Source organism: Anabrus simplex, chromosome 1 (assembly GCF_040414725.1).
Source record: "Anabrus simplex isolate iqAnaSimp1 chromosome 1, ASM4041472v1, whole genome shotgun sequence".
In the NCBI taxonomy this organism is placed as follows: domain Eukaryota; kingdom Metazoa; phylum Arthropoda; class Insecta; order Orthoptera; family Tettigoniidae; genus Anabrus; species Anabrus simplex.
In genome coordinates, this window is record NC_090265.1 from 142,102,460 (window position 1) to 142,123,180 (window position 20,721).

At 42.4% G+C, this 20,721-nt stretch overlaps 1 protein-coding gene across 4 annotated transcripts in view; it reads left to right on the top strand.

Annotated features, from left to right (window-relative positions):
• The first annotated feature begins 2,127 nt into the window (after positions 1-2,127).
• The window catches only part of Parp16 (Poly(ADP-ribose) polymerase 16), a 76,287-nt gene continuing 57,693 nt past the window's right edge, over positions 2,128-20,721 (top strand). Inside the window, exons 1-4 of one of the 4 annotated variants that reach the window (XM_067157440.2) lie at positions 2,128-2,306; positions 3,302-3,601; positions 3,690-3,845; positions 3,931-4,140. In XM_067157440.2, the coding sequence (XP_067013541.1) occupies positions 3,317-3,601; positions 3,690-3,845; positions 3,931-4,140 (651 nt within the window). In that variant the 5' untranslated portion in view covers positions 2,128-2,306; positions 3,302-3,316. Of the gene's footprint in view, positions 2,307-2,864; positions 3,602-3,689; positions 3,846-3,930; positions 4,141-20,721 lie in introns of those variants that run through there. The other 3 variants (XM_067157431.2, XM_067157415.2, XM_067157422.2) reach the window with 3 other exon arrangements.

Below are 20,721 nucleotides of genomic sequence, written 5' to 3' on the forward strand. Positions count from 1 at the left end.
AATAAGTAAACGTGTCTGGTCACTTTCGTTCGTACAAGAGATATTTTGTATAGAACCGTGAAATGAATTATTCTTATTATTCAAATAGTTATTTCATTCCTGCCCGGTAAGGGGCAGGCGGGCCACCAGCTAAACATGTAGCTCTTTGGCCGGTGAGTGAGTACATAAAAGTAGAATTTTGAAACACATACATAGAAGTATGTCTCGTACATACTGAAAACAAAACATAATCAAATACAGATTGAAGCAGAGAAAAAAAAAAAAAAAAAAAAAAACCAAGTATATAACAAGGAAATATTATGTGATGAAATGAATTAATCATGTTACGCTAATAGATATTTCAAAAGTGATTTTAAGGTGTTGGTACTTGTTTCTTTTCGTTTGTGTAAGTCCTATTTTTCGTAGAACTGAAACTTCAGATTCTTTTCCCGAAATATTCAACTGTTGTGTACCATTTTGCCAATCTCGGCAAGGTGGTTCACAGCCATAAAAGATACGACTCCATGAAATACCGTCTAGAAGGGAATTAAGAGAAAAGCGGCTGTCGGCTTTATCTAGGCAAGGACCTACTAAAGGAAGTAATTGGTTATCCTCAGATTACTGTCGCATCTGTGCCTTTACACCTTATTTCAGAAGGTGATGGAGCCTCCGCGGTTTAGGCGGCAGCGCGCCGGCATCTCACCGCTGGGTTCAGTGGTTCAAACCCCAGTCAATCTATGTGAGATTTGTGCTGGACAAAGCGGAGGCGGGACAGGTTTTTCTCCGGATACTCTGGTTTTCCCTGTCATATTTCATTCCAGCACCACTCTCGAATATCATTTCATCTGTCATTCATTAATCATTACCCCGGAGGAGTGCGACAGGCTTGGGCAGCCGGCACAATTCCTATCCTCGCTGCTAGATGGGGGCTTTATTCATTCCATTCCTGACCCGGTCGAATGACTGGAAACAGGCTGCAGATTTTTTCAGAAGGTGATTCAAGCCGTGGAGGATAGTGGATTCCTTGTGATAAGAATTGTGACGGACAATCACAAAGCAAACGTCTTCACGTTTAGACATTTTGGACAACCTCAGATATCCAGTCGACAATATTCCAATCAAACTAAAAACAGGAAATCAAAACCTAATTTGCGGGTACTAGGTTCATGTTGTTGAAGAGAGGATGGAGTGTGCATTTGTGTCAGCAACATCTCATTGCCTAGAGCTTCGAAATCGCTAAATGGAACTGATTATGCATCAGGACAGAGTAGGAGCTCGATATTCAAAACCTTGTTTTGTTGCTCTGGTGAAGCATATGCAGGAGTTCGCTGAAGCTGCTGTGCCCTATTGTCGACGTCCTTCAAACGTTCGAGCTTAATACGAGAACTTGCGACGTCTTCCCTTTCAGAATACCGGGCGAGTTGGCCGTGCGGTTAAGAACACGCAGCCGTGAGCCTTCGTCGGGAAGATAGTGGGTTCGAATCCCACTGTTGGCAGCCCTGAAGATGGTTTTCCGTGGTTTCCCATTTTCACACCAGGCAAATTCTGGGGCTGTACCTTAATTAAGGACAAGGCCGCTTCCTTCCCATTCCTAGGCCTTTCCTATCCCATCGCCGCCATAATACCTATCTGTGTCGGTGCGACGTAAAACAACCAGCAAAGAAAACCTTTCAGAATGTGCTTTTTACAGTGTGAGGTCAAAGAATATCAGCAAACTGTTAGTGATATTATCCTAACCAAGTTCGTAAGACCTCTATTTGTTTATATTGCGTAGGCAAGAATACAAAAAGTATGGTACCACTCCAAGCCTTCGTCCAGGAAAATTTTTAAATTGTGCATGAAGAGGCCAACTGCAACTTCATACAGGTAATTTTGCCGATATTTAATATTACTGATGTAATTTACGAGCTTCAGTGAACATATGACCATACTACATAGTGTTTTGTAGGCTGTCGTCATTAGAATAAGTTTAGAACATTGAGCGTCTATGCCTGCCATCTAGCGGAGAAATTTTGTCGCAGCGTAGTCGCAAAAAGGCTCGCATAGAGCAGGCAGTATTAGGAGGATCGAGACGGCGGTGGTTGGAACAAACCACAACTGGAGTCTAACCCAACCCGCGCTATCGGAGCGATCGGCTGTCCATGATTGGCTGTTGATTAATTCACTTACCCTCGGCCAAAAGGCAGCGCTCAAACATCAAGTCGAAACTCATAATAACTGAACTATAATGTTCATGAACTATGTTCTCAGCTGTCCAAAAGAAACTAAAACCTAATTGAGACGTTTCAAAGGAAGACAGTTCTAACAACAGATTTGGTAATTCCTAAGTACATAACAAAGATGTCACAGAAATGCGCTTAGAAAAATATTCCTGGAAACTCCAACATGAAAGTGGCTAGTTGTAAAGCAATTAACTCTAAAAGGGATGAAAGATTTAAGACTGGCACATGTAAAGTAACAGTTTTCCTGCAGCTAATTGGAACCTTTAGAATAACCTATTTCGCAAGGGTCTCTACCTGCACCTATCATCCTCTCAAATACAGACAACAGCCCCACATTAAGTGAGAAACTTCAGTTCAGCAATTTATTATATATGAAAACAGGAAAGCGCTAAAATATGCAATTTTATGTAATATCACTAAGAATTTGTAGAATACTCACAAATATATAAAAAAAAATGTAAAATGAAATTCGGTAATAATAATCCTAATATAGTGTTTTGTGAATATATGACTTTTCCCAGCACCTAAATAGCAAGGAACAAAATATGTAATTACATAAAAATCCCAGGTCTATTGATATGTGTTAATATTTATGTAGGCTATCCTTTAGTTTAGTCATAGTTTATTTCCGGATCGTCATTTGTCTTTTGTTGATGATACTTGGTTTACGAAATTTCCTATGACGTTATTTATCTTCTTAGAATTTGATTGTATATCTTGTTGTTGTCAAAGACAAGTCGAAGATTAGTTGCATGTTATGGGCACCTGAGCGAGGCGGCCTTGTGTAATGATCTCAATGATGCACTATCTAATCATTGTTGAAAAAGGTGTTAAAAATTAAAGTGATAAATGTTGGGTGACTAAATAGGAAGGGTGCCAGATTCAAACATGTAAACGTTTAGGCTTTAAATTCTTGGTTACGAAAACAGATGATGCATTTACTCTACGCGATGTTTGTAAGAAGAAAGTATTAACTCCCCTTATAGTGTTTTAAAAAGCTGAAGTAAGAAGCGGTAAGAATGAATTTAAATGGATAGTAGTAAAATGTTGAAAAGTGCTGTTAACCCCAAATTTTCTCACCACAATTAAGTCTCTTCCAGGAAAATACGTACGACATGCAAGGGGATAGAAGTAAAACCTTATCAAGTTCTTCAGCAACAGTTCATAGACCTCCGAATGCAACAGATGGTATAGATGTAGCTACTCAGCCCTCAAAAAGCCCTTCTCTCGCGGATCGCAAGGTTGTTGCTCTGAGAAGCCTGTTGGAGAGAGATCCACGGGCAGCTGATATTAAATGGAGTTTGTTTATTGCTGCTTGTCAAAGTTATCGTTACGACTCGTGTCTAAAACCATTTCCTCCTCAGTACTTGAAAAATGATAACAAGGACATTGATTCCTTGGTAGGTATTACATCTGCTGTGTGGTTTGTCTAAGGATTGGTTAAATGCTGTCAGTAATTGCTAATTGCTATTTCACTGTTTTGAACAGCGAGAAGTAGTGGACAAAACGCCTGCATTGTCACTTTTAATTCGTCATCTTCAAGATCCTGATGTTTATCAGACTAGTTCAGATATTGTTGATCTTGTATATTGGGTTTTAGTTCATTTCAAAGATACTCGAATAAAATCCATTCCAAAGGACCAGGTAAGAGTTTACCTTGAAGTATTTGATATCTAATTCATGAGAAATTAGTTGTATTTATATCTTGTCTTTCATTCTACTTGTTCAGTTCAACAACGTTCTCAGCCATGTGCAATGTGAGACAGCAGTTCAGCCTCCTAACTTCATATTTCAAATTACAAGTGGACCACGCAGTATCCATGAAACAAAGTGGATGCAGCTTGCCAGGGGAAGGAAAACGCTGTATGCATTTCATGGGAGTCGACTTGAAAATTTTCATTCCATCCTGCATCATGGACTTCAACAGCACATGAATAAGGTAATGAGATGTTCTTCTAGAATGAATTGATTGACATTTTGACCTTTAGTATACAATGAAATCTCGATACAACAATACCACGCAGACAGAAAAATATATTGTAGAGAGAGTTTTTATTATAAAGAGGGATTTAGAATAACAGGTCTGGGCCTATGACCTAGATGTTAGGCCCCTTTATACAACAAGCAAGCAATAACAGGTTCTTATGACAGTTGGTGAACACAATGACATCCGAAAATTGAATTACATTAACTACCTGCCACATCAACAGAAACACACACAAAAATGCAAAGTGACAACACCTTACCTATGTCCAGAATACATTCATATTGAGCACGTAAATTTAATTTCTCTCACATAATTACTATTCACGCTATGCATCACCCCACTGCTGTAAACTAATGTAGTTAAAGAAATCTGAAATGACAGCCTGTTGCACATTCCTGTTCACAGACAGAGAAACACACAAAGACCTAATGTCATTGAGATTCACTGCTACAATTTCAACAGTCCTTGGAATGTACGAGTGTGTCAAAATGAAATATTGAAGTGGCTATTTTAGTTTTAAGTAGCTCTCCGATAGCTAAAGTACTGTCATTAAGTCTTTGTAAGCTAAAGTACTGCCGTTTATATCCTTCTGGTGTGCATATTATCTAGATCTTCCTGGAATTCTGTAGCTGCTGAATTGGTAGAAATTCAGTAACCACTGCCTAAGATTTATAGCGTTATAATGGATTTGAAATAGTACAAATTTTATGCGGAATACCGTGTAGAGGAGAGATATGTTCGCTGCAACAGCAAGGGACCTACCCATTGGCCCCCAGAATTTCATTTACTTTTATGATCTAATATAATTTAGCAGGTGCCATTCTCCATTGTTCAAGCACACAGTAACATTCCATTAGCTGAGATACATCGACCTGGCAAGTTGGCTGTGTGGTTAGGAGTGCGCAGCTGTGAGCTCGCATCCAGGAGATGGTGGGCTTTAACCCCACTGTCGGCTGCACTGAAGATGGTTTTCCGTGGTTTCCCATTTTCACACCAGACAAATGGTGGGGCTGGATCGTAATTAAGGCTATGGCTGCTTCCTTCCCATTCATGAGCCTTTCTTCTCCCATTGTCGCCATATCTGTGTTGGTGCGACGTTAAGCAAAATAAAAGATACAATCGGGTATGACGTCATTTCCAGCAATCAAGTCAAATGCATCAATAGTTGACGCCATGCTACCCAATACTCACTACATTCAGCAGCGCATGTAATGACTGTCGTTTATTTACTTCTCTCGCAGTCTTCTTGCTGAGGACGTGCTTGAGTGGTCAACAATGCTGTCAACCTGTTTAGTTGGGAACTAAGACTAGTGACGAAGCAAGTGGGGCCTGGGGGCGTAAGCTCCCATGTTAGGGCCGCGAAGCGCCTTTATTAGGCCTCTAGCATTCATTAGGGCGATAAGAGCGCATTCTATTTTGCCTATAGCGACAGGCGAATTCCTTTTTAAGAGCTCTTTCCCCATAGACGCGAGGGTGCATGAATTCCTTAAGGCTGCTGCAATCCTGTATCCACAACTGCGTTATGGTAAGTTTCATATAGGCTAAAATTATTGCTGTTGTGTATATCACAGTGTTTCCTTTACTTGGTGTTTTTATTTAGCCGGGATTGGTAACGCAATCTAATTATCGTTGATGGCAATGACGTCACATTCTTTTCACGTTGGACAATAGGATTGTAAGTAGGTACTTTAGTAGTGGACAATGGCGAGTGCTGCTCTTTATTGTTTATAAAAGTAAATGTACATCTGGGGGAGGGATGATGGGTTCCTAGACATCACAATAAACACATCTCTCCTCTAAAAGCAATTCCAATAAAAGCATTTCCAAGTAAGATTTGCATAATTTCCACTTCCTTATCCCTTTCAGACCGAGTACGCACAATTGTGCGGGTTCGTATTTTAGTTATCCCTGACCGTATTTGATGTTTTTTCGGCGCTACACCGGACTGCAGTGATTGTGCAGGACACGTGGCATGTATTTCAATTGATTTTAGTATGCGCTTGACCGCCAGGGCGAAGGCAGAAGAGTTTAAAAAGCACAGTTGATCGGCGAGATGGCAGGAAGCAGTAGTGCCGAAAGTAAGTATTTATTTACTGCGTTTATATTAATCTAGAAGCTTTACTGAATACCGGAATATATTCAATGAAGTGTGTACATTGGTTAGTGAACGTAAATTTTGAAGCTACACCATCGTACGTGATACAACGAGGTTTTGAATTTTGATACGCACAATTGTGTGGGTCCTGTTTTTAGGATGTTAGTTTTTATTTTGTAAAATAAACTATTAATATGTGTATTGAGCAGCATTTTAGTCAGTTCTTGACGTACAAACAAAAATTCAGGTCTGAAAGGGCTAAATTATTACAATCTTTGGGTTGCACGGTGACAACTTTTGTTGTCAAATGCATTCCATTACCTACCCGCTCACAATAAAAACACAACTAAATGAAATCTGTAACAAACCAATGTACAATACAGAACTGCAAGAATTTTCTATTGAATTTATCAAAACGTAGTGGAGGATATAGCACACTCTTAGCCTTGAAAAATTTGTGCATCTTCGTGTCAGCGGGAAGGACCTAACCAATCGAGACTAGTTGTTTTGTCACTAACCGGACCTAACCAGTCCAGACCAATGGCTTTGGCACTAGCTGGCATGATAAGTTCTAATGTTGGCAGCCTTGTGCGGTGCATGATCACGTCGACCATGTAAAGTTTGCAAGAAAGAAAAAAAGGACAGTGCAAACGCGCCTAGATGTCTGCGCTGGGAAAAGGCCACAGGTACTGAACTTATGCCTCTATGATATGTCAAAGGATCTTGCCACCAGTTTCTGGGCTCCCCTTACAGAATCAAGTTAGAGAAATATGAATTCAGGCAATAATTAAATCACAACATGTGTTAAAATACTAATTTGTATTATAATAACTTCTGGCAGATTCTTTTTCATCTGACCAAGTTTTTATTGTAAAAATTGGAAGTGTTGACTCTTTTGCATTATACTTTAGCTTTGGATTATTAAAATACAAGGAGGCTACTTGTGTGTAAGTATAATCTTTTTATTTAAATCATTATTGTCATCAAATATAAACTTCTTTGTAGCCTTCATATGATAGTTTTTTTTTTTTGTTAGTTGCTTTACGTCGCACCAACATGGATAGTTCTTATGGTGACGATGGGACAGGAAAGGGCTAGGAGTGGGAAGGAAGCGGCTGTGGCCTTAATTAAGGTACAGCCCCAGCATTTGCCTGGTGTGAAAATGGGAAACCACGGAAAACCATTTTCAGGGCTGCCGACAGTGGGGTTCGAACCTACTATCTCCTGAATACCGGATACTGGCCGCACTTAAACGACTGCAGCTATCGAGCTCGGTTCATATGATAGTATAAGCACAGTCTAATATATACAGTCGCGGAGCTCTGATGATTTTTCATCCGAGGCAACTACAGCGCTCCAAGCGGCGAGTTAGAGGCAACTTGCTAGCAGACAACAGGGAACTAATTACCACTACAGTCTAAAATGGTCATAACGTCGGAACCATTCATGCAAATAATGTCCTGGCAAGGTTATTGTAATCCTTATGAAATAGTGGAGGAGGTCAAACAATTTATTTCGATGAGGAGTTCCAGGATAATATTGAAATATTTATTTAATCTTAAGGAGTTATTTTTCTTTACTGCGGACTAGAACTTAAAATCGCTTCTATAGGGTAACCGGTTCGAAATAGGTATATACCATCCCAGACTTTTTTGTAGAGGTTTCTATGCTCTACAATTCGTATGCTTACCCGTGGGTTCTATCATTGATGGTTCAGGCAGCGTAAGCCAAGAAAGCAAGTGATCGACCGACATTGAATCTGCCAAGTTGGGCTGAGAAGGCCAGCGCTCTACCATGGTCGGTCACTTGCTTTCTTGGCTTATGCTGCCTGAACCGTCAACGATAGACCCCCAAGTGTAAGCATACAAATTGTAGAGCATAAAAACCTCTACAAAAAAGTCTGCGATGGTATATACCTATTTCAAACCGGTTGTCCTCTAGAAGCGATTTTATGTTGTAGTCTGTGGTAAAAAAACATAACTCCTTAAGATTAAATAAATATTTTGATATTATCCTCGAACTCCTCATCGAAATAAATTGTTTGACCTCCTCCCACTATTTCATAAGGATTACAATAACCTTGTCAGGACATTATTTGCATGAATGGTTCAGAAGTTATGACCATTTTAGACTGTGTTGGTAACTCATTCCCTTTTGTCTGCTAGCAAGTTGCCTCTACCTCACAGCTAAAGGTGCTAGTGTTGCTCCAGCTGTGACAAGTGGATGAACTTTCCTCTTATTAGAGCTTCGCGACTGTATATATTAGACTGTGGTATAAGGTTGAATCACCTAAAATTTACATCTCAGTATTTAGAAAGTTATTTTCAAATGGAATAATGCCTATTGACATTCACAAAATAAAACTAGAGAAAAATATGTCGGTGGTGTTTTTTTTTTTTTTTTTTTTTTCAGAATTATAATACAAACTATCATAGTTTGAAAATTGTAAATACCGGCAGTTGTCTGCTCTATTCATCTGCTTAGTTACAAGGTTATGATATTCTTATGTTTGTTTCCTTTACAGTACTCTGATTGCATTGCGACTTCCTTGCCGGTTACTTTGTGATAGTTCAAGAAGTAGGACGTCGTGGTGATGGTATTTACCAATGCTGAAAAAGTCAACATGTAATGGTGTATGGAGAATGTAGGAAGAATGTGGTTCGTTCTTGTTCTCTATACATGGAATGGTATCCCAATAGACAATGTCCATCTCGAATACCGGTACATCGTCCACATTCGCCATAATTGGTCATAGTGTCAGTTTCTGGGCTCCCCTTACAGAATCAAGTTAGAGAAATATGAAGTCGGACAATAATTAAATCACAACATGTGTTAAAATACGAATTTGTATTATAATAACTTCCGACAGATTTCTTTTTCATCTGACCAAGTTTTTATTATTACTTGACATTGGAGCAATTGGATAAAATGGATCCACGGATCAAGTTTACGTTAGAGTCTGAAACTCAACTCCCTAAACTTTTTAGACCTTGTTATTAGTAGAAACTCTGACAAACTCTCATATGGCATTTTCAGAAAACCCACACAGACAATAAACACAATAAGACAGGAATATACTGTAATGGTTATAGCATCCGTCATGCCAACTTGCTATGGGCTGGGGGCGTCACCGTACTCGTCCACTCACGCTTCAACCGCACCAATCACTAACAAGGCTTAAGTGCTAGACCGTCCCCTCTTGCTTCCGTCAGTGATAGCACGGCAGAGGACTATGGAAACTACTCGACGATTAATCTGGAGTCTTCCATCTCGCGAGGTTCCTGCACACATCTAGCATCCGGGCTGTTCTGGAAGGACCGGCGCACATATATAAAGGAGAGAACGTGTAGACGTGGGACATTGTGTGTGAATGTAAAACTGTGTAGTGTGAGAACAAGTGAAAATCTAAGCGAGAGAGGGAGCGCGCAAACTGTGTAAGTATGTGTAATGAGCGAAAGTTGTGAGTAATCTTGTGTAGTTTTAGTGCTTAGCTAATAAATCTTAGTATAGAAGCTACCATTCTAGTGTTAATTTATCTTGCTACCCCGCAACTCGTCACCACAGGTGTCAGAATCGGGATTGACTGGTAGCAGTAATTTCATAACTAGCAATTTCTATTGAATAGAAAAATTGATAGCGAACAGTTTCAGGCTCTCCTCAATAAGTTCCCCGAACTCTCATCCAAACAGGACGAAATCAAGAGCAAACTGAAACTGGAATTAAATGGACTTAAGGGAGGGACAAATTAAATTAGAACATGAAGCGTGCTCTCTCAAAAGAAAATGAAAGAGTGACATTATGCGGGACTTCAGGAACTGGTTGAAAAACTGATCAAAGAAGTACCGCAGGTTATGGAGTTGGGTTCGAGACCTGAAAGAAGAAGTAAGTGCCTTTCGTACAAAAGTGAGAGCCATGGAGACTCATGCTAGGACCACCAGCCACGATAGCGGCTCCAGCACCGGGAAGGCAAAACCCCCGTGCTTCGACAGGAACACATCTTGGAGGACCTTCCAAGCCTAATTCGAGACCGTGTGCGGGCACAATGGTTGGACATCGGAGGAAAGGGCTGTGTACCTAATCGCCGGACTGCAAGGACCAGCAACGGAAGTACTACACAGCCTTCAGCTGGATGCCACCTACGAGGAGATTGTTAGAATGCTCGACAGCTGATATGGTGACCACTAGCTGGCAGCCACCTACTGAGTCCAGCTGAGGAAGAGGACCCGGCGCGCTAATGAGACGCTGCAGGAATTCGCACAAGATGTGGAGCAGCTAGCCCACAAAGCTCTGGATAGCTGCCCCAGGACCACATTCAGCGGGAGGTAGCCTATACATTCATTGATGGGCTCCACAACGCTGAGATCCGTCAAAAGCTGATGCTTAGCGGGGATCATAACCTCAGGGAGGCCCTGACTTTAGCCATGAGGATGGAAGCAGTGAAGGAAACAGCAGCACCGTCACCAAGAATACGAGCCGTGAGAACTGAGGACATGCGGGAGACCCACGCTGTTACAGGAGAACGATGCACGCCACCGCCGAGGCGCCAATTTAGCAACAAGATCACCTGTTGGAACTGCGACAAGCATGGCCGCCTGCAGAGGAACTGCCGTGTGGAGGCGTCCCCTAGTCAGAGAAACAAGTAAGGGCCGACAAGGAGGGGGGCTCGTCAGCACCGTCACTACCGTCCCCTCGTTTCACGCTAATTGTGGTCACTGAACAGAGCGACCATAGCTTGATTGCCGACGGGTGGCTCGGAGACAGGCTCTGCCGGGTCAAGATAGACATGGGGGTGGCATTAACCATCGCCAGGCCTGACATCGCTGAGGGACAATCAGTGAGGGCACCCAACCGTCCTTACGTGCTTCGAATGGCCTCAGGAGACACCATCCCTGTCCTCAAGGAGGCACTACTTCAACTGACACTGGGACAATGATGCCTACGAGTCTGAGCCTTCGTCGCCAGGACACTACCTGGCCAGGACGCTCATTCCAGCATAAAGCTGCATGCTGGTACGAATATTGAATTCCATGCCACGGGAGCAGAGGATACCCAGCGCGACTGAGATTGAGATTGGGACTTGTGAACCAGTCACGTGCGTCTTGCCAGTGGACGACGAAGGCACACAGGCCCTGGAAGCAGGCAATGGATTGGATAAGCTCCAGAAGATTATATCTGATGCCCGGAAATATTTGGAGGCAGGACAGCTCAGGGAGCTTAAGGAACATCCATGAGTTCTAGGACATCTTCACTGTTACCGGAGGCAACTACGGAAAGACAGACAGAGTGTAACATAGGCGATGGCGCTCCATTCCGGCAGCCAGCTCGTAGGGTACCCCTGGTGAAGAAGGCAGAAATCAATCAGATGCTAGATGACATGAAGCCGCGGGGAGTCATTGAGTAGTTGAACGACCTGGGGTCATGCCAGTGGCCCTGGTGAAGAAAAAGAATGGTGAGCTCTGCTTCTGCATCGAATACCGCAAGTTGAACGATGTCACGAAGAAGGACTGTTTCCTGTTACCTCGGATAGATGACACCCTGGACACATTATATGGATTCCAGTGGTTTTCAACTTTGGACCTGAAGTCTGGGTACTGGAAAGTGGCGCTTCATCTGGAAGACAAAGAGAAGACTGCATTCTCAATTGGCCAAGGGCTCTACCAGTTCACCGTGATGCCCTTCAGCCTCTGCAAAATGCCAGCGACTGATGGAGTCTGTACTGAGGGGGCTAACTCACGACGCCTGCCTTGTGTATCTAGACAATATAATTATTGTGGGACGCACGTTCCGAGAGCACGTTGAATACCTGCGGAGAGTGTTCCAGAGACTACGGCCTGGTTTCTTCAATGAATGTTAAGTGTTGACACTGCTGTTAAGGAGACTTAACACACAATTTAACAAAATGGTCGTCTCATCAAGAATTGTTAACTCTAACAATTGTTAAATCTTGTGTTAAATTAACCTAGCAGCACCCCTGTGTTAAACCTCTTAACAGTTGCTAAAATTTCAAAATGGAGACATGTAGAAGACGTAAGTTTGAAGCTTTACTGCTGTATGAGGATTATTTATAAACTGAAGAAGGCAAAGGACGACCCATACTAAGAAATAACGACCTTTTGGAGTTGTCAGAAGAAAGATTTCTAATTACCGAAGCCATAATGAACAAGGTACTAGACGATATAGGTTAGAGTTTCCAACAGATTGCAACTTACCAATCTCTCCAGTGCAGCAGTTGCTTATAGATTTTACAAGGATGGGTCAGACCCTGCGTCCAATCGATTTCAACTAGCTTAATGTACCTGTTGGGGGACACTCAACAGTAACTCGTGTAGAAGGGTTTGGGTCAATACCGTACAGTTTCGTTTTCGAAATAAATGAGGACAAATGTCATGAGGCAGGATCCGCTTTGGACCACGTGGAAGGGATAGAACACTAAAATGCATAAACATTTAACTCGAACTTGTTAGGTCCGCAACCTAATAATTTCCGAAAAAATTACGAATTCCCGATTGTAAAGCACCACGTATATACTTGAAAAGTTGCGCACTAGTCCAGAGTAGCCGTGGCCGAGTGGTCATCGTAGTTGTCTACGAACCACGACGATGAGAGTTTGAGTCCCGCCTTAGATCACTTTTTTTATATACAAATTTAATTAATTATTTCAGGGACTGAGAAGGTAAAAATGCGAATAAAAGTAATGATCAAATTGCAGTGGAACTTTATTTCCAACCTCAAATTAATATAGTCCACCTCTGTGGTGTAGTGGTTAGCGTGATTAGCTGCCACCCCCGGAGGTCCGGGTTCGATTCCTGGCTCTGCCACGAAATTTGAAAAGTGGTATGAGGGCTGGAACGGGATCCACTCAGCCTCGGGAGGTCAACTGAGTAGAGGAGGGTTCGATTCCCACTTCAGCCATCCTCGAAGTGGTTTTCCCTGGGTTCCCACTTCTCCTCCAGGCAAATGCCGGGATGGTACCTAACTTAAGGCCACGGCCGCTTCCTTCCCTGTCCCATCCAATCTTCTTTCCATCCCTCCACAAGGCCCCTGTTCAGCATAGCAGGTGAGGCCGCCTGGGGGGGGGGGGTACTGATCATTCTCCCCAATTGTATCCCCCGACCCAAAGTCTGAAGCTCCAGGACACTGCCCTTGAGGCGGTAGAGGTGGGAACCCTCGTTGAGCCCGAGGGAAAAACCGACCCTGGAGGATAAACAGATTGAGAAAAAATTAATATATACAGAGAAAGAGATCCAGCAGTAACTGTGAGAACGTTTAGACCTATATTAATTTCAGGTAGAAAACAAAGTGTACCGGTACTGCAATTTGCGTAATATTTTTGTTCCAAATTTTAAATAACGTTCCCTGAAACGAGACTCGAACTCACGTCTACGACGCTCACAGACAAGTACGATGACCACTATACCACAACTCCTAAGTATATACGCCTTGCATTGGAATCGGGGATTTATTAATTTTTCAGAAGTTATTAGGTTGCGGACCTGACATGTTTGTAATGACATCTGACCTCGAGACACTTTCCGTGTAGGACTAATTGTAGGGGCAAAAGATCTTCATAGGTCGACGTCTGGAACAAATAGTATTTTTTTTTTAAAAAGAAAAAAAAGCCTAATTGTAGGCGACTATGTTCACGAGGGCAAGAAAAGAGTGTGTAGAATTCTACAAAGAATTCTTGCTGCCATTGCAGCATTAACAAGGCATTACATTATTTTCCCCGCAATAAAAGAATGCCCGAAAATCATTCAAAACATATCAATTATCACATTTTCCCGGTGATGTAGGAACCTTAGATTGCACTCCTACAAGAATAGGCTATATCGAATGTTGTGATATAACAGTCCGTTATTTCATTTTTTAAGCACACTCGCATAATTTTAAATTAAAACTATAACAACGTTTGTCTCGCATTCATCATAATAACGCTGTTGTTGCCTCTTACTTGACATGTTTACTTCTTACCGGTCTCCGCTAACCATAACCTATAATAATGTCAACCATGTGTCTGTGTGACAAAATACTATTTCAACACGCCACTAGGAGCGCTATATGTAAAGAAACAAACGACGCTCACTGCCAAACGCGTTCAGAAATCTTACAGAAATGTGTTAATTTGTCTTTAACAATTGTTTCGTAACAAATGTTGGGAATATGTTCGTGAAACAGGGTACTTTTAAACGAAGCGTTAAATTAATAACAATTGTTAGTTAACATTTGTTAAGCAAAATTTAACATAGAGTTGTAGAAACTGGGCCTAAGTGTGGCTCACATAAAGTTAAGTCCTGGAAAATACCACCTGTTCCAGAAGGAAGTGCGCTACATGGGCCACATCGTGTCATCAGAGGGACTAGCCACGGATCTGGAGAAGTTAGGGGCTGTCAGGGACTGGCTGGTGCTGAAGGACAAGCGAGAACTGAGGAGTTCCCTTGGCCTTTGCATGTTCTATCACAGATTCATAGCTGGCTACGCAGACATCTCAAAGCCTCTTACACGGCTCACCGAGGAGAGGAGGCCTTTCCAATGGTCAAGCAAGGCAGATGGTGCCTTCTGGATGATGAACGAGTCCCTTTGTACAGCGCCCATCTTAAAATACCCCAGGCCTGAGGAAGTGTTCATCAGAGACGCCGACGCCAACAGCGTGGGGATTGTTGGGGGCTGTCACAAGTGCAAGACAGCCAGGAGAAGGTGATCGCCTTTTTCAGCAAGACGTCAAAGGCTGAATGAAATTACTGCGTTACACGTCGGGAATTGCCGACCATCGTGAAGACCTTTGGGCACTTCCACAAGTGTCTATATGGGCGACCTTTCTTTCTTTTTTTTTTTTTTTTTTGCTAGTTGCTTTACGTCGCACCGACACAGATAGGTCTTATGGCGACGATGGGACAGGGAGGGGCTAGGAGTGGGAAGGAAGCGGCCGTGGCCTTAATTAATGTACAGCCCGAGCATTTGCCTGGTGTGAAAATGGGAAACTACGGAAAACCATTTTCAGGGCTGCCGACAGTTGGCTTCGAACCTACTATCTCCCGAATACTGGATACTGGCCGCACTTAAGCGACTGCAGCTATCGTGCTCGGTAGGCGGCCTTTCTATCTCCACACCGACTGTTCTGCATTGACCCAGCTCCTAAGCTTCAGAAACCTAGAAGGACAGACAACTCGCTGGGTACAACGCCTTCAGGAGTACGACTTCACCACCGAGCACTGACAAGGAATGAAGCACTGCAACGCCGACACTCTATCCAGAGGACCCTGCCTTGAGAACTGTGCACACTGCCAGAGTGTGAAGAGACAGGCGGGCATCGTGGACGTCCGGGCCGTGAGGGCCACCACCGCTGAAGAATAGGATCGAGGCACCCTCAGGAGGGAGCAGCTGAAGGACGACGATATAGGGCTGATCTTATGGGAAGTTGAGTCGGGACAGAGACCAGAACGGAAAGATATCACCGAACGCTGTCCACCCTATAAGGCGTACTGGGCCCAGTGGTCGTCTCTCATGGTTAGTGACGGGGTACTTACCCGCATGTGGGAATCGACCGACGGAAAGAAGCACATTGCCCAGCTGGTAATTCCCAGGAGCATGAGAAAAGAAGTGCTGACTGAGTTGCATGCGGGCACTACTGCTGGCCACTTGGGAGTGAACAAGACCCTAGATCGTGCCTGACAGCGTTACTACTGGGTGCACCTGAGGAACGGTGTTGAGAGGATGTGCCAGCTGTGTAACACCTGCGCGGCGAGCCAGGGCCCATGTACCAGGTGTAGGGGTCAGATGATGCAGTACAATGTTGGAGCACCTTTCGAAAGGCTCGTCATTGATGTCGCTGGACCATTCCCGGAATCTGACGCCGGGAACCGTTACCTACTCCTGGCCATGGACTACTTCACAAAGTGGCCAGAGGTCTGCGCTTTCTCGAACCTAGAGGCATCGAAAGTGACCGACGTCTTGGTCAAGAACTTCTTCTGTAGATTCAGTGTCCTGAGGAAACTTCATAGCGACCAAGGCAGAAACTTTTGAGTCCAGGCTGATGCAGGAGGTTCTGCAGTGCTTAGGAGTGTGGAAGACCTGTACGACTCCTCTCCACCCTCAGTCAGATGGCATGGTGGAGCGTTTTGTGAAAACCGTCGAGGAGCACCTCAGTAAGGTGGTTTCGGCGCACCAGAGGGACTGGGACAAGAGGGTCCCATTCTTCTTGATGGCCTATCAAGCATCCACCCATGAGACAACGGGCATGATACCTGCCAACATGGTCTTCAGAAGGGAGCTCCGCCTGCCATGCAATCTGATGTTTGGGTTGGCACCAGACTAGCAGCAGCCAGTGACGGACTATGTTTGGGAGTTGGTGGATCGCCTCAACGACATCTACGGTTATGCCCGACATCACCTAAGTGTAGCCAGCGACCGGATAAAAACCTGCTAAGTCATGCTGGCGAACTCTGTGGGTTTCCAGGAAGGTGACAGAGTGTGGCTGTACCGTCTGGCACAGACAAAAGGTAAGTCACAGAAACTGCAGCCGCAATGGGAAGGCTCATATACAATCGTCACCAGGATCAACGACGTCGTCTACCGGATCCAGCGGCCTCCCTGAGGAAAGATGATGGTTGTTCTCCTGGATCGCCTGGCACCGTATCGTGGAGCAGCTAGGGACAAGCAGCCTTAAGGAAGGGGCAGCATAATGGTTATTCCATCTCACGCGTGGGCACATCCAGCATCTGGACTGTTCTGGAAGGGCTGGCGCAGATATATAAAGGAGTGACTTGCCTGGGTTGCAGTTGGTGTGGTTCAGTCGTGAGCGACTGCCAGTGCTGTGAAGTGTATGAATTGCCATGATTGTCGGACTAGCATGCTACAGTGCGGACTGACGGCGAAGGGGAACGTGTAGCCATGCGACGTGGGACCTTGTGTGTGAATGTAAAACCGTGTAGTGTGAGAACAAGTGAGAAACTAAGGGAGGTAAAAAGCGCGCGAACTTTGTATGTATGTGTTATGAACTAAAGTTGTGAGTAGTCCTGTGTAGATTAGTGCTTAGCTAATAAATCTTAGAAATAGGACGCTACCAGGTTCTGAACTCATTTATTTACCCTGCCAACACGTAACAATTCAGATCCCGAAGCTCATAAGAGAGTCTCCTTTTATAGTCTATAGAGCTTTCAATATCCCCTTATTGCAGGAAATAACTGAACACCATTCACTTCATAGCGAGCAAAAATGGCATTTAAAGAAATTTTCTAGAAAAAATCACTAAGGGAGCTGTCACACTGGATCGATTGAAGGACTGCGATCAACCGACTAAGTCATACCAGTCACACAGCATCGATCGTCAGCAGTCAACCACGAGCGATGAAGATCGACTGGTTTGTGAAAACAAGTGTGTTTGTTTTTGGTGGCAGTCGGTTGATAATGGCGGACGTAATATTGTGGTCTGTTGATGAAATCAAAACATTAATTTGTCTAGTGTATGAAAACAAAGTGTTGTGTAATCCTAGACTCCCTGGGTATAGTAATAGGGAGATGTGAATTTTGTTTGGCATTCTACAGCGTCGAGAATTGGGACGAAAACTGGTAAGTAATTACTAGCTTTATTATGATTATGTTATGAGTAGTGTTATCTTAGGTTAATTATTGATAAAATATATTATATGGAATAGATGGGTAAATAAAGTTACACTAGGAGAAGTAGTAATTTTCATTCTTATGACTTAATTGAAGAAATGTTTTGAAAACATAAGCAGTGCTTTCCTAACCTCCATCTTGTGCCTAATGAAATGAACGCAATTGTTTGCTATAAAGACAAATAAGTGTATGCCATAAGTACTACATGTATATTTTCTTTGTCACAATATTCTAATTCATTGTTTCAGGGAAAAGTTGTGCCAAAATATAGCAAATTCTGACTGCAGGGTATCGAACTTGGAGAGATTAATATACCCCGCCTCCCAGGTTCTACATCAATGCCCTCAACTTTGTGGAACCCTTCATTGCTGCAAGAAGGTACAATTCTGTAATATTTATTTTTAAAAGTAGGCCTACACTACAGACCAGTATTCTAGTTGTGAAAGAGTGAGGGGAAAATTCAGTCTGTAGGCCATAAGTTCTACCCATCTGTTCATTAATATATCAGATATAACTGAAAGTAATATAATATAATCTAACCTAACAATTATCTTACTAAAATAATTATTGAAACTAATGATTTCTTAAACAGAAGGCTTGTATGCAGACTAAAATTTAGCTCCAATTTAGAAGAATTGCATTGATATGTTGTTCATTTTTTTAGTTCTATAACAAATACACCTATGGAAGTGGCATCTGGTGTAGGAGAGCCATCTCACCAAGCTGAAATGGAGGAGGAGGAGGCAGAAATAGTTTGTGCTGGAGGGGTATAACTCCTACAGTTCAGGAATTATTGAAGGGACTTCAACTTTCAGTCCAGTGACTTCTGCTTCTACAAAAAGCTCTACCAGCAGTTAAAAGGAAATGTGAAAGTGACAGTGATGTGTTAAGTAAATATTTAGAAAAGATACTGAAAACTGAAAGGAAAACATAATCAATGTTATTTTTAGTGCCTTCATGATGACATGGAAAGACTGAGTGAACTAGGTCAAAGTGTTTTCAGAGTTAAAGTTCAGGAACTGTTGTATACATTGTTCTACTTTTTAATTAAATCTGTTTTCCTTCTACTTATCTATCAGTATTTATTGGAATCCTCAGTGAGTTATGTGCATTAGCACCTGATGCGAAAGTAACCTTAACTTTTTATTAATTATTAGCATTATTACAACTTCTTAATTTGTATATTTTATATGGTACAACATGTGTGGTTTACAAAAAAAGTAGTACAGTAGAACCTCGATAATTCGAAATCGGTTAATTCAAAATCCCGCCTAATTCGAAGAAGCTCTTGTTCCCGGAAACACGAGATACAGTTTTGCATGTTATTTAAATTGTTTAATTCAAAATACGGATAATTCGTAATTCGAAGTACAACGTCGGCCCCATTACCGAAATTCAGACTTAATTCGAAACTGCCTTTACATTTTAAAACAATAGTATTTTACAGAGTAATTTCAACTCAAAATTTATCCACTCCGCGTCATAATAGAACGCGCGTTCCGGAACGTGGAAGGGTAGCTTTCCGCACTTACAATCACTTCGGTGGGTCTATAGTGCGCTTCATGATTGCTAAGTTGAATGAAATCGGAATTGTTTTGTATTCAACCTTTTAAGGAACGCCGTAATATCACGCAACAGGCAGTGTGCGGAAAAACAGAATCCGCGAACACTGGCGATGCCGACAGTTGACGAAAAAACGTAGCTCATATAATAAATTCGTAGGCACCGAACAATATTGTCATTGCCGGTGAAACTGCATTGCTTTATTTTAATGCAAGCCCAAACGGTCTTATGGTTTTAAATGGGTCATAGTAGTGCGTTGCAATGCACATGGGATGGAAGCGAGAAACTTTATTCCCTCGTCATAGGAAAGTTCGTTAAATCACAATGTTTTAAGGGCGTCGGGCACTTTCCATGCCAGTACAAAGCATCTAAAAATGCAAACAGTACAGAAATCCAAAAAATAATGCATCTGCACAGGGGGACCGGCATAATTTATCCTCGTCTTTGAATTGTGTGATTTTTTTCTTTCGTTGCGTGAGGTTATGTTTGTCGGTGATTTATCCAAGTGCATTATTTGAACATTGTATGTAAATGCACCTTGTTGGATACATTTCGGAAATAGTTTTTTTCATAGCATTTGAAAGGTTTAAACTGTGAATCGAGGTGATTGCATGTATTAATGGCTCTTATAGAATACTTTGTGACGCGGCAAGTGTTTACATTTCGGAAGTACGAGAGAAGTGCCATGGCGGGAAATCGTACAAGGATAGAGTCATAGAAAAGTTCGATTTTAAGGGCATCGGGTACTTCCTTTGTAAACACAAGGCATCTAAAATACATACAGTATAGTAATCCAATTAATAAAGCACTTGCACATGGGAACCAGCATAGATTTCTCCTCGTCTTTGAATCGTGCTTTTTTTTCTTATTTTCTTTCTTTCTTTCTTTTGTTGCGTGAGGTTATGTTTGCCAGTGAGATATCCGAGTGCATTACTTGAATACTGTAAATGCACCTTCTGGGATATATTTTGGAAATAGTTCTTTTTTCATGGCATTTTAAAGGTATAAACTGTGAATCAAGGTTAACTGCATGCAGTAACGGGCAATAGAATATTTTGTAACGCGGCAAGGGTTGGTACTTCTGAACTGCGAATTGGCGGTTAATTCGAAATCACGTAATTCTAAGTCCGATTTTTGAGTCCCAACGACTTCGAATTAACGAGGTTTTACTGTATTTTGAAAAACTGGTAGTAGGTCCTGTCTGTATGTAGTAAGCAGTTGTACAGCACAGGTGGTCTAAAACCAAACTGGTGTCTTGA